We start from the raw sequence: 26,452 nt of genomic DNA, 5'->3' as shown, positions 1-26,452 counted from the left end.
GAATCCTCTGTGTTAGTGTTAAAAAAAAAAAAAAAAAAAAAAAAAAAAAAAAAAAGACCCACTTGATTAGAAATCAGGAAAACTGATTCTAAGTAAGAGAGACTAAATAATAAAACAACTTTTAAAAAATATAAACATAACTTTGGAGTTAACATAAGGTTTTTGTATTATCTAAATGGCTTATTTACTTTCAAATTTGAAAAGGTTATTAGCAAGTATACTTTGGTTTACTGTGAAGCGAGTTAGGTTGGCTTTTGGGCGGGGAGGGTATGAAGGGAAAAGGGGTTTTAATTTCACAGTGGAATCTGCTTTTTGTCTGTTAGAGACCCATTTCCACCCCTTTCTTCTGAGAAACAACTTTCACTCACCATCAGCCCGCTAGTTTTGGTGGTGTTGACCCCTCCCTGCTCCAGGGGTGAACATGTGATTCATATCTCACCAATCAGAGCCTCAGACCTCCCAATGGCATGTGATCTAAGCCAGCCAATCAGAGACAAGTCATGGGCATGTGGTTGGAACTGTTGAGAAGTCCTTTCTTTCCCCCTCTTTTTCTGGATGATGTGTGTCTGGGGGTTGTAGATGCCCTCTCACTTCCACCAGGGGAAAGCCTGCTTGAGAATGAAGCCAGCTGAGAGGAGGAAAGAGAAGATGGAGTCCTAATGGCACATTTAGATCCAGCCACCCATAAAGCCAGTTCCACTCCTGAATGTCTCAGTTACTTGAGGCAATATAGATTCCCTTTTCCTCTTCTTGTTGGATTTCTGATTCCCTTTTCTCCTTCTTGTTGGATTTCTGATCTCTTCATCTCTCAATCTTGACTGACATAAACTTCTGATGCTAACGTTTGAGAATCTACGAAGATGAACCAATCGTGCCCACATGGAAAACTACATGACTTAAGAAAGCATAAGGTTTAAATCGTAATCATACCTTTATGAAGTCCAAATGGATCTGTAGTCCCAGCACTTTGGGAGGCCGAGGCGGGCGGATCATGAGATCAGATCAAGACCATCCTGGCTAACACGGTGAAACCCCGTCTCTACTAAAATACAAAAAATTAGCCGGGCGTGGTGGCAGACGCCTGTAGTCCCAGCTACTCGAGAGGCTGAGGCAAGAGAATGGCTTGAACCCGGGAGGCGGAGGCTGCAGTGAGCCTAGATTGCGCCACTGCACTCCAACCTGGGCAACAGGACGAGACTCAAAAAAAAAAAAAAAAAATTAAAATAAAGAAATATTTCATTTAACTCTTTCAGCCATGAGGTCCAAGGAAATGCAAGTTCATGGAAATTAGAAATAATACCAAAATGTGAATAAGACTAGGTTTAGAGGTCACATGGAATCTGCTGAATATGGTTGTCTGGAGTGATTTTCTGGCCTTCTCAGTTTGCCAAGACAGGTGTACATTTGGTCTAGCTCATGTAGCAATGTCTGTGGTAACTGTCCAGGTTGAAGATAGTTGTCATAGAATGGGGATGTCCAAACAACTGAAATGTTTACAGTACACAAAGAAAAACAGTCAACATTACCAGGCGATGCAGACTATTTGTTTATTAAGAAACTAACTAGTAAAGCAGAGTAAATCCCATTCTATATTATAGCACTACAAACATCCTTAGTCATTCCTTCCTTCATTCATTCATTCATTCGTTCATGCATGCATGCATTCAGTGAGTATTTCGTAAGCACCTACAGTGTACCAGGAGGCACTGTGTTCATTGTGGCATTACAAAGATAAAGATCAAGGCACACTCTGCCCTCAAGGAGCTCCCAATCTAATTGTGCAGAGAGATGTGAAAATGAAGCATGAATATCCATCGTGAGGAGTACTGAGAACAAAAGTCTGCTCGAAGTGAGGCAGAACCATGGATTCATTCCACCACAGGTCCCATGGGAAAGGTATGTGGCATTTCTATTCCTCTTCAGAATAATGAATGCTTGACATAGTCTTCGTCACTGTCTTTCAGTTCCAGTGTTACAAAGGGGATCCCCAGCATTACAACAAGTCATAGTGAACCCAGAAATGATTAGCATTCTATTTATTTATTTATTTATTTATTTGAGACAGGGTCTTGCTCTGTTGCCCAGACTGGAGTGCACTGACATGGCTCACTGCAGCCTCAACCTCCTGGGCTCAGGTGATCCTCCCACCTCAGCCTCCCAAGTAACTGGGACTCCAGGCACATGCCACCACACCTGGCTAATTTTTGTATTTTTGTTGTAGGGATTTTGCCACGTTTCCCAGTCTGGACTCAAAGTCCCAGGCTCAAGCAATCCTCTTGCCTGGGCCTCCCTAAGTGCTGGGATTACAGGTGTGAGCCACCACACCCAGCCAGCATTCTTAATGTTTGCTTACAAAGGTGTTTCTCTGTCAAACTCTTCCATTCACTTAAAGAAAACCATTTATGGTGCATCTTAAAGAAAGCATCCTTACGTTTGCCTTTTATTGCCAGATTTCTCTACTCAGCCTTATTAAAGGGCCTACATGGCAGTGGTAGGGGTGCGGGACGTGTTCTAACAACATATGCTAAACACGTAGAGGGGAGACAGCTTGCCATTGCAGAGGTACCTGACTGCCACTGAGCCTCACCCCTATACTCACCCAACAAATAGTTAATGAGGAGCTACCCCCAACTCCTACACCCCCATGCCCTCTGAAGCTGTCTACATGGGCTGCTCTGCCCTTGGCATGTGCCCTTGAGGGCTGATCCCACTTGGCCACACATGGGTTTATGCTCTAGGGTCTTTGAAAGACAGAATTCCTGCTCTTCACCTTTCAGGCCTAAGCCGTAACATTTCAAGGGCTGCTTCCTCCTCTGGAATAACTTGCTTTTTATTGGCCATTCATGATTTGGGTGAAAAGACGGAGTCTGTAGTTCTTGCTTAATACAATGGGCTTGACTCATATTTCCTATAGTGTTGAGGGACATCCAGTCACAGGCATGAAAAGGAGGAGCATATAAATAGCACCCTCACCCAGAAGTTCTTCTTGGCTGCCCCTTTCTCCTTTCTCCTTGTCTCGCTCTTGGGCCTTTGTTCTCTTTGCCACATTTACTGGCATGAAATGAATTTGAGATGTGAGTTTCAGTTCTGAGTCAGACTACGTATCAAGTTGTGCCCAAAACAATAAAGGGTGGCTTTCACCTGACTTACTGAAACCATTCCACCTGTAATTACACTCACTACAAATGGCCAGTTAGCAGCGAGAGCAAAAGGTGTGGCCTCATGAGCAGGGAGAAACAAGGTGGGTGGCAGAATTTCAAAACCAAGGTCTTCCATATTCACTTAGAGTTACTGTACATGGTGGTATAAAGGCCTCTCAGTTGAAGCACTTTGCTTAGTTCGGCTAAAAATCAGTATCTTAGTGTTAATGTATTAACTAAATTTTTATGATTTGGGTATATGATCTTTATAAATTGAATTTTATAAATGCTCTTATGATAAAAAAATTATACAGTTCATTCATTAAGAATAAAATTTACAAATGAATATCCCGATTTCACTTTGTAACAAATGTACTGAACCTAAATTACTCATTTAATGTATTTCCATAAATCGCACACAAATTAAAAAAAAACGACAGAATCTGTACAAAAATAAGAGCTCTCCATTTTTTTTAACACCTTATTTTTTCTGTATATGAATTTGTTAATATAAAAAAATCTACTTAGAAAATTATAAAAACATCACTACAGTGTCGTAAGGCTGTACATTCTCTAGGAAACACATCTTTAGAAATAGTACAACTATTAGGAACTCTTAACGAAATTCAAGTCCTGGATGTGCTGCAGATGCATCCCAATAATCAGGGCGGCCTCAAACCCTGTCTGTCCTCTGTAGCACTTCTAGAAATGTCCTGCAACATTCACTGAGTGAGATCAAATTCTTCTTTCTTCAAAGATCACCATTGATTTCTGTGGATATCCTTAGGGTGACACTCTATTTTAAAAAATGAAAGAAAAAGGTTTAAAAGAAGTTAAATAATCCCAGCGTTGACGATGACATTTCCAACAGCTTTGCACCACCTAAGGAATGATCTCACTATGGTTTGTGCTATCCTTGAGTCAGGTCCTAAACAATTTTCTTGGCTATCTATATCCTTTGAGCTAATAATTCACTTGTCTCAAAATGTAAGATTTTTCCTGTGGACAAATCTGATGTAGTCCCATCTTCTATCTGCTTTGGGAATATTTTTTGAAGAACACTTTTATTTTTTATTTATTCATTTATTTATTTATTTTGAGACAGAGTCTCGCTCTTGTTGCCCAGGCTGGAGTGCAATGGTATGATCTCAGCTCACCGCAACCTCCGCCTCCCGGGTTCAGGTGATTCTCCTGCCTCAGCCTCCTGAGTAGCTGGGAATACAGGCATGTGCCACCACCCCCAGCTAATTTTGTATATTTAGTAGAGATGGGGTTTCTCCATGTTGGTCGGGCTGCTCTCGAACTCCCGACCTCAGGTGATCCGCCTGCCTAAGCCTCCCAAAGTGCTGGGATTATAGACATGAACCACCGCATCCGGCATACTTTTATTTTTTAAAAAGATATATTTACTTTCTATTATTTGGAACTAGTAAGTGAGACCTCCTAAAAGAAAACAAGCAGGATTTATGACTATTAACATCAAACAGCAGAGGACATATGAAAATCTCATTGGTGGGAGAGCTATTAAAGATGCCTCCCATTGGGAAGAAGCTAATACATGAAGTTGCACAATCCTTACATATTTTTGTCAAACACATTAAAAAGAAAGTGCTCTTTTTAAAAATGCAAAATGTCTTCTGCAAATTTGTACAAATCCTAATTGTCAGCAATTTAAAACATCTGAATTGATAAACACTTACCTGGAAATCTTGGATGAAAGTTAGGAAGTAGAAAATAAAACCAAAGGCCACTGTCCATTCACAGATCGCACTCACTACGTGATATACATAATCCTAATGCCAATAAAAAAGAAACAGAATTTAGCCTAAAAGACTCCCTTTTATGTACATACTGAAATACAATGAGGAGGTTCAACCAAAGGAAAAAGCTGTCCAGTGAGCATAAGTCAGAACTTTGAGGATATAAGGTAAGCACAACCATGTTACTAAGTGTCAGGGCACCTGCCCACTGAGAATGCGAAGGCAGATATTCCAAAGTTCTTTCTGGCTCCCACAAACTCTCGTTTTAAGATTAGTTTACCATTTCAAAAGGCAGACTGAGGACTACAAAATGGCTGAGACTGGGAAGCAAATTTGGACACAACAGAAGAAAGAACTTTCCATACAAGGCATGACTTGGTCTCCCTCCGCTGAGAATCCCTAAATGTAAGGGCATGCTTAACTAGCACTCTCACGGTTGCTCCAGAGAATGTGTGTACACATCTAGGTGAACCTGGCCAACTAGTCCCCTAGGTTTTGTGTTTCCCTGTTTATATAGAAATGATCATTCAGAAAATAGTTCTGCTTAATATCATAAGGTAAATACAGCTACAAAGAAACTGCTAATAATGGACATCCACAGGTTAACTGCATCTCTTCTTGGAGTCAAGAATGAGAGAATGGAAGCCAAAGAGAATGGCTTCAATCAGATGGTCCAAACTCAGTTGCCTATGGAGGCCAGAAAATTAGCAATAATAAATAAAACTGGTGGTTGTGAAAAGAGAGGGAAGTTAGGGAGCCCACGCCTCATCAGCTCAATTCCATGAGAAAATAATACACTACTGCTGCTTTCAAAGAGGTTTAAAAAAAAAACAAAAAAACAAAAACACCGTGTGTCTGTCTGTGTGTGCTATCTCCTGATTTTTCAGTGCTGGAAACTAATTTTGAAACTCTGTTGCAGTGGCTCACACCTGTAATCTCAGCACTTCAGAAGGCTGAGTCAGGAGGATCACTTGAGCCCAGGAGTTTGAAACCAGCCTGGGCAACATAACGAGACAAAAAATAATTAGCTGCGTGTGGTGGCCTGTGCCTGCTGTCCCAGCTACTGGAGGCTGAACTGGGGGGATCACTTGAGCCTGGGGGATAGAGGTTGCAGTGAACCATGATTGCGTCACTCTACTCCCACCTGGGTGACAGAGCGAGACTCTATCTCAAAAAAAAAAAAATAACAAAATAAGAATAAATAAAACTTTAAGTCAAAAATGCACGTCTGCATTCTGATGTTAGCTCACATGCCAAATGAGGCCTGGGGACTGTCAGTGTGCCCTCTCTGATTTCCTACATCACTTTCTGCTTTGCTGAAACGAGGAGCTACCCCTAACTCCCTAAACCCCCATGCCCTCCAAAGCTGTCTACACGGGCTGCTCTGCCCTTGGCATGTGCCCTTGAGGGCTGATCCCACTGTTGCTCTGCCCCAAACTGCTGTAGGCTGCAAGGGTGAGTAACGTGCTGGATCACAGGGCAGTTCCATGGTTGACAGTTGTTTTCTTTGATCCTGTTTTCATCCAGACAGATCTAGAGGAGGCACACCAAGCCCTCCAAGCATCACTCTTCACTCTCCTTGTCACGGTCACATCCACCTACTGTTCTCATGCTAGGTCACAGTGAGGAGAACCGGACCAGCCTACAGTAGGAGGTAGAGAACAGAGGCTTCCTCCTTTTGGTACCAGTACCAGGGGACCTGCCCCATCCCGTATCATTCCTGAACAAGGAAAATGGCTTCTAAAAATAAAGGCAGAACTTTGGGGGGAATTTCTTAAGTGTGATATTAATGAAAGTACATGGAACCAAGAATCCTGAATGCAGGCAAAGCCCTAATATCCTTGCTATGTGAAATGAGACAGTGATATTATAATTATCACCCCCCACCACCACCACCACCAAGTAAGTCACTGCACATAAATGCGCTGTGAAAGCTGTAAAGCACTACACAGAAGTCTGGGGCAGTACCTAAATGATTATTCAGTGAATTAATGTAAAGGGATTTTTTTTTACATTCTTTGACATTAGGAACAGAAGGAAATGCAAGAGTGGCACAGTCATTTATGGAGTGAACAGAAAACCATGTACTTTTCACATTTTTAAGATAGAAAGTGGAATATAACAGATTTTTAACTGCCTGGAAATAAACTTCGTAAGCCCTGTCCGGCAGCGGGTTTGTGGTAGAAGGTCTCCCCCGAGTGGCTGAAAAGTAAAGTACACCTGAGCTGCTCCGCTACGCGGTCTCACTTTCGGAAAGAGGTTCTCACCAATGGAAAGAGGAACTGAACCCCCTTCGCATGATGGGGCTAATTCCCCACATATAAGACCAAAAAAAAAAAAAAAAAAAAAAAAAAGCTGCCTTTTGTCTAGGTCTAACCTATTGGCTAATTTGACCATTTTAAGGTTACATTTTAAAGAAGCCCTTTTTTAATCTTTTTCTTTCTTTCTTTTTTTTTTTTTTTGAGATGGAGTCTCACTCTTGTTGCTCAGGCTGGAGAGCATTAGCATGACCTCAGCTCACTGCAACCTCCAACTCTCCAACTCCTGGGCACAAGCGATTCTCCTGCCTCAGCCTCCCAAGTAGCTGGGACTACAGATGTGTGCCACCACACCTGTCTAATTTTTTTTTCTTTTTTTTTTTTAGTAGAGACAGGGTTTCACCATATTGGGCAGGCTAGTCTTGAACTCTGACCTCAAGTGATCCACCTGCCTCGGCCTCCCAAAGTGCTGGGATTACAGGCATAAGCCACCGTGCCCAGCCAAGAAGCACTATTTGATCTCTTGTCTGGATCATTCTCTTCCTCACCATCTTCTGTCTCTCTCTTGTCTTGGCAGGCTTCCATCACCTGCCAGAGTTCTCCTTCTTTGGAAATCCTGCTGTCCCCTCTAGCCACCCTGGTGTTTCTCCTTTACCTCTTACCTCCAGTCCAGAACAGGACTCAATAAACATTTGGTTGACAGCTGAATGAATGAACCATCCCTCTCACTATTTAACTTCTTGCCATTGACTTCTAAGCTTGGCATTTTACTGAAACTACTTTTTGACAAGCATCACTGACTCCCTTATTGCCCAAATTGAGGGACTTCATTCCTAAAGGTTGTTCAGCTGCGTATGCCATGGTTAGCCACTTCCCTTGCCTTTGAAAAATGTCCTTCCCTTAGTCTCTGGGATCGTATGTCCTCTCATTCCATCATTAGGATTAATTGCTATTGCTTCTGCATTTCCACATTGTGTTGTCTGAAGTCCAGTTCAGCATTTTTTAATTCTTCAAAGTATTACGTTTAGCCACTGACAACTGGATGTTTGCCCCTCTGAACTATAAAATCCTTCAGGATCCTCTATCCCATGGCCACCCTGCGCTCTACAATCTTTCACAGTCTTGCGTGTGGCAGGGACTCATCAATGAGGTCTACCATACAACACAAGTCTAGTTCTTCTCGCTGGTCCATGATCCTTTAACTTCTCCTTTGCTGGAGGTACTCTTCTGCCTGATCCTTGAGGGAAAGAATCTTCTGTTGGTCTCTCACTAACTCTTCTTTCCTGGGGCATCCTTGATTCTCCTATAAGGCATCTAGATGAACCCCTACTACAGGTATCTAATAGAATGAGTTGATCTCAATGTCATACTTTTGGTTCCATGTGTTCTGATCCTTGGTCCAAAAAGTCCTGGTCTACCCCACACTGTTAACAACTCTACCCTACACTCTGACTCCCAGTCCCACCAGAAGTCTAGGACCACCTGGGTGCAAGCAATCCTTCCACCTCAGCTTCCCAAGTAGCTGGGACTACACGCGCGTGCCACAATGTCTGGCTAATTTTTGTAGAGACAGGGTCTTACTGTGTTACCCTGACTGGTCTTGATCTCCTGGACTCAAGCAATCCTCCTGCCTCAGCCTCCCAAAGTGCTGGAATTACAGGCATGAACCACAGCGCCTGGCCTAGGCCCATGTTTCGAACATCGATATATCATGATAACCTCAGAGTCATCAATTCTAACCAAACTCATCCACTTCCACCTACTAAATTATTTATCCCTGTTAGGGGCCTTATTTCTGGTCAAGGGAATAAATTCTTTGGTTCACCTAAGATAAAAACTTAGAAGTCACCTTTGATTCATCATGCCACTTCATTCTTGTGTTAGTCATTTGCCAACACCCATCAGATTGCCCCTATTTGAAATGTGAACTAGTAGAACTGTCTTCTCCTTACCTTCCTAATGCCAAGCTCTCCAAGCCATCCCAGGCATTGCTTCTGTCTAACGCTCATCTGATAATACTCTTTCTATTTGCTTTACTGTTCAAAAGTCTTCAGGCCGGGCGCAGTGGCTCATGCCTGTAATCCCAGCACTTTGGGAGACCGAGGCGGGGGGATCACAAGGGCAGAGATCGAGACCATCCTGGCTAACACATTTCATGAAACCCTGTCCCTACTAAAAATACAAAAACTAGCTGGGCATGGTGGCGTGTGCCTGTAATCCCAGCTACTTGGGAGGTGGAGACAGGAGAACTGCTTGAACCGGAGAGGCAGAGGTTGCAGTGAGCCAAGATTACGACATTGCACTCCAGCCTGGGCAACAAGGGCGAAACTCCGTCTCATGAAAAAAAAGTCTTCAAAATCTTACTCTGGTCACCTATGTCAAGTACAAGCCTCTCTGCCTGCCTCTTACAGCCACTACACCCTTGCACAGTTATCCCTGGCTGCAGCAATTTCTCACTCTATCCTGAAATGAACTATACACCACACTGGAGCTGGTATCGTCCTCTCTACTTTAAACACTTCATGCTCCCTTTGGCCACCAAACACCTTCATTCACACTCTTTTACTAAGGATAGATAGTTGAAGTGTTTAAGAAAGAAATTAGAGGCCAGGTGCGGTAGCTCATGCCTGTAATCCCAGCACTTTGGGAGGCCGAGGCAGGTGGATCATGAGGTCAGGAGATCGAGACCATCCTGGCTAACACAGTGAAACCCTGTCCCTACTAAAAATACAAAAAATTAGCTGGGCGTGGTGGCAGGTGCCTGTAGTCCCAGCTACTCGGGAGGCTTAGGCTGGAGAATGGTGTGAACCCGGGAGGCAAAGCTTGCAGTGAGCCAAGATTGTGCCACTGCACTCCAGCCTCGGTGGCAGAGCGAGACTGTCTCAAAAAAAAAGAAAAAGAAAAAGAAAGAAAAGAAATAAATTAGAGGGCCGGGTGCGGTGGGTCACGCCTATAATCCCAGCACTTTGGGAGGTCAAGGTAGGAGGATCACTTGAGGCTAGGAGCTCTAAACCAGCCTGGCCAACATGGGAAAAACCCTGTCTCTACTAAAAATACAAAAATTAGCCAGGCATAGTGGCGCACACCTGTGGTTCCAGCTACTCAGGAGGCTGAGGCACAAGAATCGCTTGAACCCAGGAGGCAAAGGTTGCAGTGAGATGAGATCATGCCACTTCACTCCAGCCTAGGTGTCAGAGCTGTCTCAGAAAAAAACAAAACCAAAAATTAGCTGGACCTGGTGGCGGGCGCCTGTAGTCCCACCTACTTGGGAGACTGAGGCAGGAGAATTGCTTGAGCCTGGGAGGCAGAGGTTGCAGTGAGCCAAGATTGCACCACTGCACTCCAGCCTGGGCAACACAGCAAGACTCTGTCCCCCCCAAAAAAAAGAAGAACAAAGAAAGAAATTAGGAACTCAAAATTTTGAATATAATTCCAGAAAGCATTTGGAATTACCCTGATAGTTAATTACTACACACTGCCAAGTGATTGGACAGTAAATTGATTACACACCATGTTTACTTCACATTTTGCAACTTGTTCTAAAAAATGGCAGTGATCTTCCCTAGACCTAGCCTGGCCACAACCTCACACAACCACGTCCAACAGCCACATTCACGACAACTTAAATGTTACCTTTTCTCTTGGATTCCACTCCAGCTTGGTTATGGAAATTAGTGAAGCACAGACAATCACTGAAAAGGGAAAACAGTTAAGGAAACTACAGCACACAACAGTTCCTTTAATGTTAAGACTAGATTATTCTCCCAATAATATAATCATTACACAGTGTTAGAATGTTAATACCAACATTTCTATCATCAATTAAAATGTTAATACCAACATTTCTACCATCAAACCAGTTATATTAGCTTCTTATAAACTCAAACTTTAAATTCAATGATGAAAGTTAAATCACAACATGGAAATACCTTCACAATAGTCTTCCAGTGTATATAGTAAAATTTATTAAAATTTGAGGCTACATTTTGCACAACCCTGCATGTTTCTGGATCTTCCCACTTAAACTAGCTGTTTAAATTTGGTCAAAATGACTGATGCAGCAGTCCAAGATGGTTCTTTTTGAGTACTTCCCACTGAATAAAAATACTTTTTCCCTAAAATACTATTTTCCTTTTTTTTTTTTTTTTTTTTGAGATAGAATCTCACTCTGTCACCCAGGCTGGAGTGCAATGGCGCGATCTCGGCTCACTGCAAACTCCGCCTCCTGGGTTCAAGCATTCTCCTGCCTCAGCCTCCTGAATAGTTAGGATTACAGGTGCCCACCACCATGCCTGGCTAATTTTTTTGTATTTTTATTAGAGACGGTGTTTCGCCATGTTGGTTGGGCTGGTCTTGAACTCCTGACCTCATGTGATCCGCCCGCCTCGGCCTCCCAAAGTGCTGGGATTACAGGCGTGAGCCACTGTGCCTGGCCTAAAATACTATTTCCAAGGTAACAGCTTTAAGGAAAATTTTAAATTCCAAAGTGCCAAGGCTCATATACAAAAATAAGCTACAGAAATTCAAACTATTAGCTTTAAAAAACAGACTTCTGTTGGGTAATTGGGTATAAGGTGAGCCCTTCCTTCCTGGCCCAAAGATCTGGCAAATCAAAGAGATTCGCCCCATATCAGACCTCAGGGATGACTGACACACGCCTACAGTCCAGCCTAATAATGCCAGGGGCTAAGGCTCCTATCCTCATGAGCAATACATCTCAATCAGGATTAGCCACATTTCAAGTATGCAAAAGCCACTTGTGGGTACCATGTTGAACCAACAGCTCTAGCAAGACAAAGTGGAGGAGGATAATCCAGCCAAGTAGAGATTGGGTAAGAACAGAGGACAAGAAACAGCCAAGCCTGAGGGAAAAGCCGTAAAAACAAGGATGAAGAAATAGGAGGTCTCAGATCATGGGTCTCATGCAGAGGAACCTGGACTTTATGCTGTTGGTGACTTCTGTAAAGGCTTTCAGAAGCTTTAGAAGTCAGGCGCAAGACAGATAATTCATCAGGAAAGGTTTAGAAGCAGGATTCTAATGTCGCCTCACTAGGTGCCTCGGTTTCTTTGGTAGTCAAATGAGGCTATTACACAGAAATATTGCAGTAAGAAGAAACCAGGACATTTTAAAGATGCTTTCAATTCCAGTTTCTTTTTTTTTGGAGACGAAGTCTCACTCTGTCACCTGGACTGGAGTGCAGTGGTGCAATCTTGGCTCACTGTAACCTCCCACTCCCAGTTCAAGCAATTCTCCTTCCTCAGCCTCCCAAGTAGCTGGGACTACAGGCACACGCCACCATGCCTGGCTAATTTTTCTATCTTTAGTAGAGATGAGGTTTCACCATGTTGGCCAGGTTGGTCTCGAACTCCTGACCTAGCCACCGCACCCAGTCTATTTAAAGATGCTGTAAATTCTTTGTAAGGAAATATAAATACCATGCTAATGTTTAAGACAGAAGATCTTTTCATATGGATGAATTCATTCAAGTTAATCTGAAATAGGGTCATAACCCCTTTCTGTGTGGGGCTGCTTCCTGTTGGCATGACCCATAATAAGAACTTCCTAGAGGCCAGGCGCGGTGGCTCATGCCTGTAATCCCAGTACTTTGGGAGGCTGGGGCCGGTAGATTATCTGAGCTCAGCAGTTTGAGACCAGCCTGGCCAACATGGTGAAACTCCGTCTCTACCAAAAATATGAAAAGTAGCTGGGTGTGGTGGGAGGCACCTGTAATCCCAGCTACTAGGGAGGCTAAGGCAGGAGAATAGCTTGAACCCGGGAGGTGGAGGTTGCAGTGAGCCGAGATCGCACCACTGCACTCCAGCCTAGATGAGAGAGCGAGACTCTGTCTCAAAAAAAAAAAAAAAAAAAAAAGAACTTCCTAGAAATGAGAATTATTAGTAAGTGAAACTCTGAGGCCTGAAATGCTTATTTCGCTAAAACTCTCTGACTTTGATATCTAGAGATCTGTTTCCAAAGTTGGAAGCAATGGAAGTTTTCCTGCATCAAGAAACTTTGCTTGTAACACTACAACTACTATTATGAATTTTACAACTAACACAAGATTAAAAAGTTGAAGGAGATATATTCAAAGAGACAGTGTTCCTTTAATCTACAAGTAAGACAAGGAATTTGAGAAGCAACTATCTTAGGAACAGGGTATATATTTTGTTGGTAAATCTCTTGGTACTAGGATTTGGCTACTCTGTGTTTAGAAATTTTGTAATTAAAAATGTCCTTCCCTAAGATGGAAAAACCCAAAATCATGCTTAGATTTCACATTTTGTAGTTTCTATTTTAGAAAAGAAACACAAAGCTTAATATTTAGAAGCAAGTGACGTGTTTTCACTCCATCTTGCCCACTTTATACCGTAACTCAACCCAGACTAACAAAATTGTCGCCCATAACATATTTCCGATTTTCCTACAATCTGACATTAGTCATCATTGTTTAATGACCCTGAAGCTTGTTCTGATACGACTACAGATGGTGTTTTGAAAGATGGGGAATTCTGCAACTCTTTAAGACCATGGCTTTTTTTATTTGTTAAGTACTTCATTAAAGAAAAGAAAAAGGGAAAGAAAGAAAAAGCTTTCATTTCCTCTAAATCAGAATCTACAAGCATGCTAAATTTATATCTTCATTTCCTTTCAGATTGCTGAGTTAGAAAATAAAATGGATTTCATTTTGAAAATGAAATTAGTGACTATAAAAAGAAAAGGCTAAACATTTTAATTTACTCAGTAATAAGTGATCTAGAGGCTTTTAAAAATCTCTTCACATGAATGAGTAAACCAAACTGTCTTGCCACCTACGTGCAGGGAGGGGGAGAGTTTAGCCTTGAGGGACTTCGTGGGGCTATTACTTTGAGTACAATATCAATATTTGGTGTCTTTAGCCAAGCACTACAAAGAAAAATAAATATTTTCATATGGCTCATGAAACTGGCCCTGTGAGAAGGAAAGTAAACAGAAACTGAAGTGTTCCTACATTTTCCACCCTTCTTTCACACCATTCTTCCCCCCAAAGAGACTTTTGATCTAACTAGACAATGTTGAGACATTTTCTTAATGAGCTGCACTGTTTTTTTTTTTTTTGAGACGGAGTTTCACTCCTGTTGCCCAGGCTGGAGTGCAATGGCGTGATCTCGGCTCACCTCAACCTCCACCTCCCAGGTTCAAGCGATTCTCCTGCCTCTGCCTCCCAAGTAGCTGGGATTACAGGCATGCGCCACCATACCTGGCTAATTTTGTTTTTTTAGTAGAAACATGGTTTCTCCATGTTGGTCAGGCTGGTCTTGAACTGTCAACCTCAGGTGATCCACCCACCTCAGCCTTCCAAAGTGCTGAGATTACAGGCGTGAGCCACCGCACCTAGCTTGATCTATACTTTTATCCCAATTGTTTTTCTGAAAAATGTGGAAACTTGGTTGTTATCCTTTTTTTTTTTTTTTTTTTTTTTTTTGGTTGTGGGGAAGGGAAGTGTCAAACTTTGCTAAGAAACTGTGACAAAGATCCTTTGCTTTGCCGAACTTTAGTCAAGCTCCTGAAACTTCTCCTAGGTCCATCTGTGCACTTCCTTGTAAGATCCAGTTTCAGCAAAGAACCCCTGGCTAAGTCAGTTTAGCAAGGAACCCCCACCCTGATATCTGATCACACTCAATATCTGATTGGGTTCCTCCTCCACCACCCTTCTCAGGTGATGTCTGATCACATGGCCAGTACTCAACAAGAATCCTGTTAGGTTGGTTTAGCCAGAATCCCCCTCATCCTGGAGGTTTCCTTTTAGTACTTTTCCATCCACTGACCTCATCCTACTCCTTGGCTATAAATTCGCACTTGCCAAGGATGTATTCAGAGTCGAGCCCCATCTCTTTACCCCGCTGTCAGACCCCATTGCAGTGGTCCCTACAAAGTCTTCATTACCCTTCTTTAACAAGTGTCATTGAATGTTTTATTCCTTTAACAAGGCACAAATGTGAAAAAGGATACTGGGGACGACAGCTGCGCAAGAAACGGCAGAGATGGCCATCCGTATGTGGCATGTCGAGAGACTGTTCCACTGGGGACACGATTTGTAAGAGATGATGGACTGTAGGAGCGTGTACACGACACCACAGACAAAGGCCAAAAGGGCGCCCCCATCATGAACCACTGGCACAGCTAACTCCTGGAGAAAAAGTCACAAATGTGCGTTACTCTGGGTGGGTTTGTCAACATTGAGCCGCGAGCACTCTCACTCTGGGCTGCTTTGAGCCGTTGGTCATCACAGATGCACCACTCCTTGGAAAATGTGGCTGTCTGACTACCAAAAGAAAAGCCTTCCAGGTCCTGAAATTAATGCCAAAAAGTTGGTTGTTCCACAGCGAACCTGGGCTCATGGGACAAGGAAAGGTCTGCCTTAGAGGTGGGAGGGTTGAATATGGTGGGCTTCGGAGTCTGGTACAACTGCATTAAAAGTCCTGACTCCACCATGAGGCTCTGTGACGTTACTGCAAAGCCTCGATTTCCGTATCTAAAAACGGGCATAATCATCTCCGTCTTGCGTGTTTGCAGTGAAGATTATAGGATACATGTCAGATACAATTTTCTTTGGTTGTTGTTGTTTTTTGTTTTGTTTTGTTTTTGAGACAGAGTTTCACTCTAGATGCCCAGGCTGGAGTGCAGTGACACAAACTCGGCTCACTGCAACCTCTGCCGCCCAGGTTCAAGCGATTCTCCTGCCTCAGCCTCCCAAGTAGCTGGGATTACAGGCACATGCCACCACGCCCAGCTAATTTTTGTATTTTTAGTAGAGATGGGGTTTTGCCACATTGGCCAGGCTGGTCTCAAACTCCTGACCTCATGATCCGCCCACCTCGGCCTCCCAAAGTGCTGGGATTACAGGCGTGAGCCACCGCGCTCAGCTCTGCCTTTTTCGTTACAGAGATGTTTGTTTGATATAATCAGTAAACTTTGGTATGATATGATTGAAAAAATGAAAAATATATGACTCGTTCCATGATGGTGCCAAGGGTGGTTTGGGGTTTTTAGGCTCCCTGCTCCCTGATAATCTCTACTCATCCCTCCCCAGGCACCTCAAATGAACACACCATCTAAGTAAAACTGCTGCTTTTGTTACCCAGAGGCAGCTTCTTTTTCTTCTTCTTTTTTTTCTTTTTCTGTTGAGACAGGGTCTCACTCTGTTGCCTAGGCGGGAGTGCAGTGGCCTGATCATAGCTCACTGCATCCGTGAATTCCTGAGCTCAAGGGATACTCCCACCTCAGCCTCGAAAGTAGCTGGGACTACAGGCACATGCCACCACGCCCAGTTCCAGCTAATTTTTTTTTTTCAAAGGCAGCTTCTAAACAAGTTCCGTGTCCCCACCATCCTGTAACCAGCCATTTCAACCAGAAGGCAGCCCCTATGCCAGTCTAGGCAGAAAGTCGGTGCAGACCCTGTACACACTCAGAATGCGCCTCACCTTCAGCTCCTTTCTCTTTTTTTTTTTTTTTTTTTGAGACAGAGTCTTTCTCTGTCACCCAGGCTAGAGTGCAGTGGCAAGATCTCAGCTCATTGCAGCCTCCACCTCCCGGGTTCAAGCGATTCTCGTGCCCCAGCCTCCCAAGTAGTTGGGATTACAGGCGTGCACTACCACGCTGAGCTAATTGTTCTGTTTTCGGTAGAGACGAGGTTTCTCCATGTTGGCCAGGCTGGTCTCAAACTTCTGACCTCAGGTGATCCACCCACCTCAGCCTTCCAAAGTGCTGGGATTGTAGGCATGAGCCACCACATCCGGCCTTGGCTCCTTTCAAATGTGCACTGGGCACCAACCTTCCAGGCGAGGAACATTTAGAGGGAACCACCGGGTCTCGGCTTAAACTTGAAAATGCAAGCTTTGCAAAGGGCAACTTAAAGTGTTGTCCAGGAGAGCCTGATTTTGGCCACAAGCCACCCCTTGGCCTCAGGTCACAGTGAACATACTCTTCCCCCAGCTTCCCTCTGACCTAGGCCACCTGGGCTTCCCCAGCACCACAATGTTTGCCATCCAGACAGTTCAACCTCAAGCTGGAGCACAAATGAACTGATATTAAATTTGCATTCTCCACATAAGAAAGGGAGGTGCAGGAAAAAAAAAAACAGACATTTTAACTTATTTCTTTTTTTTTTTTTTTTTGAGACGGAGTCTCACGCTGTTGCCCAGGCTGGAGTGCAGTGGCGCGATCTCGGCTCACTGCAATCTCCGCCTCCCGGGTTCCCGCCATTCTCCTGCCTCAGCCTCCTGAGTGGCTGGGACTACAGGCGCCCGCCACCGCGCCCGGCTAATTTTTTGTATTTTTAGTAGAGACGGGGTTTCACTGTGGTCTCGATCTCCTGACCTTGTGATCCGCCCGCCTCGGCCTCCCAAAGTGCTGGGATTACAGGCTTGAGCCACCGCGCCCGGCCAACTTATTTCTAAGGAAATATATTTCCTAGTATCAAACCTAGAAATAAGGGGAGAAATTCATTACGTGATTTGTGTTATATTCAAATATGACTGCACTGACTCTTCTACACATCATATAGTTTCTGTATACCTAAGATACCTTGCATGGGCCAGGTACTATGGCTCACGCCTATAATCCCAACACTTTGGGAAGCCAAGGAAGGAGGATTGCTTGAGCTCAGGAGTGTGAGACCAGCCTGGGCAACATAGCAAGTATTCATCTCCACTAAAATAAAAAAATCATGGCTAGGCATGATGGCTCACACCTGTAATCCCAGCACTTTGGGAGGCTGAGGCAGGTGGATTACAAGTTCAGGACTTTGAGACCAGCCTGGTCAACATGGTGAAACTCTGTCTCTACTAAAAATACAAAAATTAGCCAGGCATGCTGGTGCATGCCTGTAATCCCAGCTACCAGGGAGACTGAGGCAGGAGAATTACTGGACCCCAGGAGATGGAGACTGCAGCGAGCCAAGATTGCATCACTGAACTCCAGTCTGGGCGACAGTGTGAGACTCCGTCTCTAAATAAATAAATAAATAAATAAATAAATAAATAAATAAATAAAATCAGACGGGCATGATGGTGCATGCCTGTAGTCCCAGCTACTTGGGAGGCTGAGGTGGGAGAATCACTTGAGCTTGGGAGACCAAGGGTGAAATGGGCTATGATAGCATCACTGCACTCTAGCCTGGGCAACAAAGTGAGACCTTGTCTCAAAAAATAATATAAAAATAAATAAAAGACTGGGCACAGTGACTTATGTCTGTAATCTCATCACTTCGGGAGGCCAAGGCAGGTGTATCACTGAGCTCAGGAGTTCAAGATCAACCTGGGCAATGTGGTGAAACACAAGAAAAAAAGTGGAAAAAAAAGAGAAAAAGAGGCAGTCACAATCTACAAAAACTATGAAAATTAGCTGGGTGTGATGGCATGAACCTGTAGTTTTAGCTACTCAGAAGGCTGAGGTGGGAGGATTGCTTGAGCTCACAAGGCGGAGATTGCAGAGAGCTGTGATCACACCACTGTACTCCAGCCTGAGCAACAGATCAAGACCCTGTCTAAAAAAATAAATATAAAAATACAAATACAAATAAATAAGATTCCTAGCATGGGCATATAGATTCAGGGAAGTTATATATGAAAAATAAAATACAACAGAGTAAGGTGGCTTGTGCTTGTAATCCCAACACTTTGGGAGGCAGAGATGGGAAGATCACATGAGGCCAGGAGTTTAAGAACAGCCTCAGAAACATAGCAAGACCCCATCTCTACCAAAGTAAAAATAAAAATTAGCTGGGCATGGTGACGCACCCATAGTCTCAGTTACTCAAGAGACTGAGACAGGAGGAGTTCAAGGTTTATTCTAAGCGTTCAAGGTTATGATTGTGCTATTGCACTACAGCTTAGGTGACAGAGCAAGACCCTTTCTCAATCAATCAATCAATCAATCAATCAAAAAATCAGAGAAATGATTTTTAGATCAGACATGAATTTTCCATAAAGTTAAAACCCGGCACTCTTTTTGGATTGCTTTTCAGAAACTCTCTTGGTAATTTAAAAGGTAATAACAAAAAAAAAAAAGACTATGTGAATACTGACAGGGTTAAACCTTGGAAAGTTTCTTTTCTAAAAAGGAAACTTTAAAAATTTTTATTTTTAATTGACAAATAATAATTGTTTATAGGCCGGGCGCAATGGCTCACACCTCTCAGCACTTTGGGAGGCCGAGGTGGGCGGATCACCTGAGGTCAGGAGCTCAAGACATGCCCGGCCAACATGGCGAAACACCATCTCTATTAAAAAATACAAAAATTAGCTGAGTGTGGTGCCAGGTGCCTGTAATACCAGCTACGTGGGAGGCTGAAGCAGGGATATTTGCTTGAACTTGGGAGGCGGAGGCTGCAGTGAGCCAAGATCGCGCCGCTGCACTCCAGCCTGGGCGACAGAGCGAGACTCCATCTCAAAAAATAATAATTGTTCATATTTATGAGGCTTGTAGGGGTGTGTGTGTGTGTGATTCCAGAGGCATGGTATCCCTTTGTTGCCCTATGTTGCCCAGACTAGTCTCAAACTCCCGGGCTAAAGCAATCCTCCTGCCTCGGCTTCCCTAAGTGCTGGGATTACAGGCATGAGCCACCACAACTGGCTGTAGATGTTTTGATGTATGCTTACACTGTGGAATGATTAAATCAAGGTAATTAATATATCAATCACCTCACATACTTATTCTTTTTTGTGTGATGAGAACATTTAAAAATCTACTGTTTTAGCAATTTTGAAATATACATTATTATTAACTATAGTCACCATGCTGTGCAGTAATAGATCTCCAGAATTATTAATTCAGTCTAACTGAAACTTGGTACCCTTTGACCAATACCTCCCCACTCCTCGTCTTCCTCTTCACTCCTGTAACACCATTCTACTCTCTCCTTCTGTAAGTCTGATTTTCTTAGATTCCACATATAAGTGACAGCATTCGGTATTTGTCCCTCTGTGACTGGCTTATTTCACTTAGCATAAGGTTCTCCAGGTTCATCCACGTTGCCACAAATGACAGAATTTCAAAAAGAAAACTTTCTGAGGGAAAATAAAGTATTGACAGAAGTTAGTGAGGACACACCAAAAAGTAGCCATCTCACCCACCCATTTGGGAAAAAGATTATCTGTGAAATTCTCAAAAATGTGATTTACTGCAACTCAAGAAAAATCATCATGGCTGGGTGCGGTGGCTCACGCCTGTAACCCCAACACTTTGGGAGGCTAAGGCAGGCAGATCACTTGAGGCCAGGAGTTCAAGACCAGCCTGGCCAACATGGTGAAACCCCATCTCTACTAAAATTACAAAAATTAGCTGGACATGGTGGTGGGTGCCTGTAATCCCAGCTACTCGGTAGGCTGAGGCATGAGAATCACTTGAACCCAGGGCGGACGTTGCAGTGGACCAAGATCGCACCACTACACTCTAGCCTGGGCGACAGAGCGAGACTCTGTCTCTACCAAAAAAAAAAAAAAAAAAAGTCACACTCTCTCTTGCCCTCACATCTCAAAATCTTCCTGAGTTGGCTCAAGTTGGTTTGCTCCTGGCATGACGAAAATGAATTACGGGATACCGAACAAGGAAGTTGTAAAGATACAGTTATCGGAACAATGACAAGTCAAACACTTCGCTCCTTGGGAAGTTAAGATTCTATTTCTGGTTTTTGTGAAGATTTAATCACATCATTGAAGACTTAAGGAGAACCAAAAGTTGAAATTATTTAACCACTTAAGTTTTCTTCTTAAAGTCAGCCCTTATACGGTTTAAAAACTGACATCTGTATCTCTTATGATGTGGTTACTCAGAGGATAAAGTGATAGATCTATACTAGCCCCCATTAAACCATAACCACACTGTACTAGACAAATGATATAATGCTAGGTCTTCCTTTTTATAGTTTTTGTGTGTGTGTGCTTCCTGATGGTAGAACTATGTATCGTGTACTTGCTTTTTTTTGTCACAGGTATTTCTTCATGTTGGCATTAAGGACAGCTCTCACGGGCTCTAGGAAGGTGACTTCAATTCAAAGCCCACCTCTGCCACGCATTATTCATCTAATCTTGGGAAAGTATTAACCTCTCTAGGCCTCCATTTTACCATTGATAAATGGGGAAAATAATAGTGCCTATCTGCCAGGCGCGGTGGCTCAAGCCTGTAATCCCAGCACTTTGGGAGGCCGAGACGGGTGGATCACGAGGTCAGGAGATCGAGACTATCCTGGCTAACACGGTGAAACCCCGTCTCTACTAAAAAATACAAAAAACTAGCCGGGCGAGGTGGCGGGCGCCTGTAGTCCCAGCTACTCGGGAGGCTGAGGCAGGAGAATGGCGTGAACCCGGGAGGCGGAGCTTGCAGTGAGCTGAGATCCGGCCACTGCACTCCAGCCTGGGCGACAGAGCGAGACTCCGTCTCAAAAAAAAAAAAAAAAAAATAGTGGCTATCTTACAAGGCTTTTATTATAATTGTCTGAGTTAAAATATGGAATATTTTCATAAACATGTGTCACAGGAAAATTTCAATAAATGTTTGTTGTTATGAAAAACAAAATGCATACTGTCATAAAAATATAAGGAAATGTCACCGAGAGCCTCCTCTTTGAATACCAGAGGTTTAAACGGTAGAATTGGTAAACACATACAAATATTTTCACACTGTTAATAAAATCATCACAGTAGCTGAAGTAGCTCTTCCAACACATCAAACCACATCAATGAGAACATGGAGCAATGCAAAGCCCAAGGCCTCCTCTGAATCACGCACTCTCATAAATATGCAAATGTGCACCCCATTTCTCCCAAGTACCAGAACTCACTTTCAAATGCTTTTTTTTTTTTTTTTTTTTTTTTTTGATATGGAGTCTTGCTCTGTCGAGTGCAGTGGCACGATCTCGGCTCACTGCAACCTCCACCTCCCAGGTTCAAATGATTCTCCTGCCTCAGCCACCTGAGTAGCTGGGATTACAGGCATGTGTCACCACACCTGGCTAATTTTGTATTTTTAGTAGAAATGGGGTTTCACCATGTTGGTCAGGCTCGTCTTGAATCCCTGACCTCATTATCAAACTCGGCTTCCCAAAGTGCTGGGATTACAGGTGTGAGTCACCACGCTTGGCCCTGACTTCCAAATGTTAAAGGTTTGTTTTTAAAAAGCAAACTAACCCACTTATTGTAAACTCATCAAGCATTTAATAGCTATAATGGCATAAGTGTGCCTCTTGCATTTCTGCTACTCTCCTCAGACACATGCGCTCCACCAGTCCTCCTAACTGAAAAAGCTCCAGGTTATACCTGAAAATTGGCGACAATGCCCATTCCGAAACATCCCACCAATCCAAGGACTAAAGACACCAAGTTAAAAACAGGAGTGCTGAAATAGCAGGTTTGATTTTGCTTCTCTACTATTTTATATCTTGTATACATCGTGGCTGCACCTGAAAAAGAAGAGAACTTTGATGAATGTTCATAATTTGATTTCTTTAGGATGAAAAACAGAAGAGGCTTTGTTTCACAAAATGCACCGATTGCAAGTCTCCCCACTTTCCCACCCCTGTCCCTCCTGACTCCATCTTACTCTCTCCACATCATGAACAGACACACACACACACACACACACACACACACACATCTTAGCTGTTGTCCTTTTCATGTAAATGCTATTATAGTACATGTGTTACTCTGTGACTTGCTTTTTCCACTTAACAATGTACCGTGGAGATCTTTTCATGCAAGTACAAACAGATCTACTTCATTGTTTTCAGGGGTCTCATCATGGTCTATGGTATGAGATACTATATTTATTCCTCATTCTCCTAAGAATGAATTTTTACATTGTTTCCATGTTCTTCCTGCTACAAACAACACGCAATGACTATTCTTGTATATAAATCTTTGGACACACTTTCAGGTGTTTCTGAAAGACCGGTTCCTAGAAGTAATATTACTGGGTTAAAAAACTACACACAATAGAAACACCGCCAAATTGCTCCAGCCCGTTAACGATTCAGACTCCCACCAGCAGAATTTGCGAGCAAATTTTTATGCCTTTGCCTTTTTAATTACTATCAATCTAATAAATGAAAATGCAACTTAATTGGGTTAGTTTGCATTTCTCTGATCATTAGTGAGATTTAGCAACTTTCAGTATATCTACTGGTCATTTGCATTTCTTCTTCTGAGAAATGCATGTTTACAATTTTCTTTTTATTCTTCTCTTGTGCTTGTCGATTTCTAATTTGTAGTTACGTTTTACACATTATGTCCATTAGTCTATTATCTGCTATAAATATTGCAAATTTTCTTCTGCTCTGCTATTTGTCTTTTAACATTGTTTCTTGTATCTTTCATCATTTAGAAGTTTTAATTTTTAATCTACTCCTATCTGTCAATTCTTCTAGGTTTTGTGTAAGTTTCTATTCCAAGGTTTAAAAAATATTCTCCTGTAATTTAATTATTGCATAGTTTTGCTTGTTTATTAAATTGCAATTGGTTTTTGTGTATGATGTGAGGAGGATGGTAAAGGTATGTTTTTCCAAATAGCTAGTAAATTAACCAAATACCATTTGTTGTAATTTGGCAATAAAATGTAGCCTCCATGAGAGCAGGGGCCTTGTCCATTTTGTTTGCTGTTGTAACCTCAACACTAAGCCATAAACAAGCACAAACCCTATCATATAGTATGTACTTAGTAAATGTTGAATAAGCTATCGTAATTTTAGATTTGTATTCCCTTTAACTCAGCAAATGTATCTTATAGAAAAATTCACACAAATATGCAAAGATACATTTAAAAGATGTTCACTTCAACATTAGAATTACAAAATACCAGAAATAGCCTAAATGTTGGACAATAGGGAACTGATTAAATAAATGATAATACATCCTTGCGAAGGATATCATGCATGTGTGGAAAGGATAAAGTAATTGTGTATATATTTACATAGTATGATGGCCATAATGTATCTACTCCTGAATTTTTAAAAAGCAGGCTAAAAACTAATAACTTGTTATAATTTTTTGTCTGTTTGTTTGGAGACAGGGACTTGCTCTGTTACCTGGGTGCTGGGTGGGAGTGCAGTGGCACAGTCATGGCTCACTGCTGCCTTGACCTCCTGGGCTCAGGCAATTCTCCCACTTTATCCTCCCAAGTAACTGGAACTACAGGCACACATCACCACACCCAGCTAATTTCTTTTTTCTTTCTTTTTTTTTTTTTTTTGTTTTAACTTTTTGTAGAGACAAGATCTCACTACATTGCCCAGGCTGGTCTTGAACTATTGGGCTCAACAGGTCGTCCTGCTTCAGCCTCCCAAAGTGCTAAAATTACAGGCATGAGCTCACGTAGACTATTTTAAATGAATATACTTATGTCAGCTTCTGCTTTATTCAGAAGCAAAAGCTGTATTTATCACTTGCTGTGATAAAATAATCTCTCTGTTTTCCAAGTCTGGTTTCTTGGCAAGGATGGTGTAAGAGGGCACTGGGATTGATTGACTCCATATTGCTACTTCCCCTTGCTCACCTCCAAAACTTTAGGAGGACTACAAATGGTGATGCAGTGAAACTTTCCCGCTACCAAGTAGGATGAACAGATTCCAAAAATGCCAAGTCACTAAGTAGGGTCAGCATCACTGTCCCTTCCCACACTGTACCAGTAAAGAAGAACAGAAAGCACTGGTTAAAAGATAGGCCCTTGGCAAACACTTGATTTTTCCATGGGGGGAGATTATAGAAGGACTAAGAGAAAAAGCCCCACATCTAATATCTGTATACTTGGATCACCTTATAGAAGACTGAGCTTTATTGTACAATAGTTGTAATTAATGTGCATTACATTAATTGGTTCATGACAAGGTTGTACCCTATCAACTGCATCTCGGGTACATCTGAGGAATTGAAAAGAAAAATCATACTAATTCTTACTCCACCTGTTCCCTTTCTCTAACAGGTAAGATAATGCCTTTGTCAATGGTCCACAAACTTTAGTGAGAATCCAAGTCCCCTAGAGTGCTTGTTTACAACACATCTTCAGGAACCCACACTCCCAAAGGTTCTGGTTGAGTAGCGTGGCCCAGGAACCTGCACTTTACCAGAGCTCCAGGTGATTTTCCATCAGCTTGCCTTCAGAATACACTTTGAGAAACTTAGCTTACACATTGGGTGTCTTTGGCTTACATAAATGTCTTGACTATAAATCGACACTTTTAAAAACCAAATTGCACTTAAAATCCATTCCAGAAGTTTGGTATTTAAAACCACCTACAGCAAATCCTGTTACAAATTACTCATTAAAGTATCGTTCTCTAATAAAGCCATAATTTTTTATATCTTTTCACTTCAGTTTCTCAACGTAGGACAAAAATCTAGCTGCAAAGGTTGTGCTTTTAAAAAAATTATACACAAGGCCCTGTGTAGTGGCTCACACCTGTAAGTTCAGCACTTTGAGAGGCCAAGGCAGGTGGATCACTGAAGCCCAGGAGTTTGAGGCCAGCCTGGCAACATGGTGAAACCCCATCTCTACAAAAAAAATACAAAAAATTAGCTGGGCGTGGTGGTGTGTGCCTGTCGTACCAGCTACTCCGGAGGCTGAGGTGGGAGGATTGCTTGAGCCTGGGAGGTTGAGGCTGCAGCCAGCCGTGATCACACCACTGCACTCCAGCCTTGTCTCAGAAAAACTAAATAAAATAAAAATTATACACAAACTAAAAAGGACACATCTGACTTCACTTGGAATTGTGCGTTTTTCAATTATTTGTACTAATTATTGTGTACTTACCAAGAAATGCAGAGAAGTTTATCATAAATCCAAAGATACCACTCTCTGGAGGTGTTGTTCCTGTGTCACTGGCAAAGGGAAGAAATGTCCAAATTATTCGAAAGAAATTCAGTCCAGACCTCTGGGAAGACATGTAATTGGCAAGTTTTATATTGTGTTTCTTTTAGGTGCTCAGTCACTTTGAATTCCAAAGATTTGGCCTGATTTTTTTCTAAAGTATTTTAATTTTGGCTCTGAAAAATCTAAAAGGCATTTTTATACCATGAGAGGTTCCATAGTAAAAAGTCAGGAAATGTTTAAAATGAATGGTGTTGCCATTTTTCAAATGATCAAACCCACTAACCTTGGCATATGTTCATTCTCAGTGAAGAATTGTGACTACTTTGAAAAAAAAAAAATGATCTAAAATAATGTTTGAGGCCAGGCGCAGTGGCTCACACCTGTAATCCCAGCACTTTGGGAGGTGGAGGTGGGAGGATCACCTGAGGTCAGGAGTTCAAGACCAGCCTGGCCAAC

General features: G+C 42.5%; 1 protein-coding gene across 2 annotated transcripts in view; it reads right to left on the bottom strand.

Annotated features, from left to right (window-relative positions):
* Nucleotides 1-1,522: 1,522 nt before the first annotated feature.
* The window catches only part of DRAM1 (DNA damage regulated autophagy modulator 1), a 47,976-nt gene continuing 23,046 nt past the window's right edge, over nucleotides 1,523-26,452 (bottom strand). Inside the window, 6 exon segments of one of the 2 annotated variants that reach the window (NM_001193971.2) lie at nucleotides 3,527-3,936; nucleotides 4,841-4,933; nucleotides 10,792-10,850; nucleotides 15,149-15,326; nucleotides 22,453-22,595; nucleotides 25,937-26,004. In NM_001193971.2, the coding sequence (NP_001180900.1) occupies nucleotides 3,892-3,936; nucleotides 4,841-4,933; nucleotides 10,792-10,850; nucleotides 15,149-15,326; nucleotides 22,453-22,595; nucleotides 25,937-26,004 (586 nt within the window). In that variant the 3' untranslated portion in view covers nucleotides 3,527-3,891. 2 annotated transcript variants of the gene reach the window in all.

Source organism: Macaca mulatta, chromosome 11, assembly GCF_049350105.2.
Source record: "Macaca mulatta isolate MMU2019108-1 chromosome 11, T2T-MMU8v2.0, whole genome shotgun sequence".
Classification (NCBI taxonomy): Eukaryota; Metazoa; Chordata; class Mammalia; order Primates; family Cercopithecidae; genus Macaca; species Macaca mulatta.
This window is presented reverse-complemented; position numbering and strand designations above follow the sequence as displayed.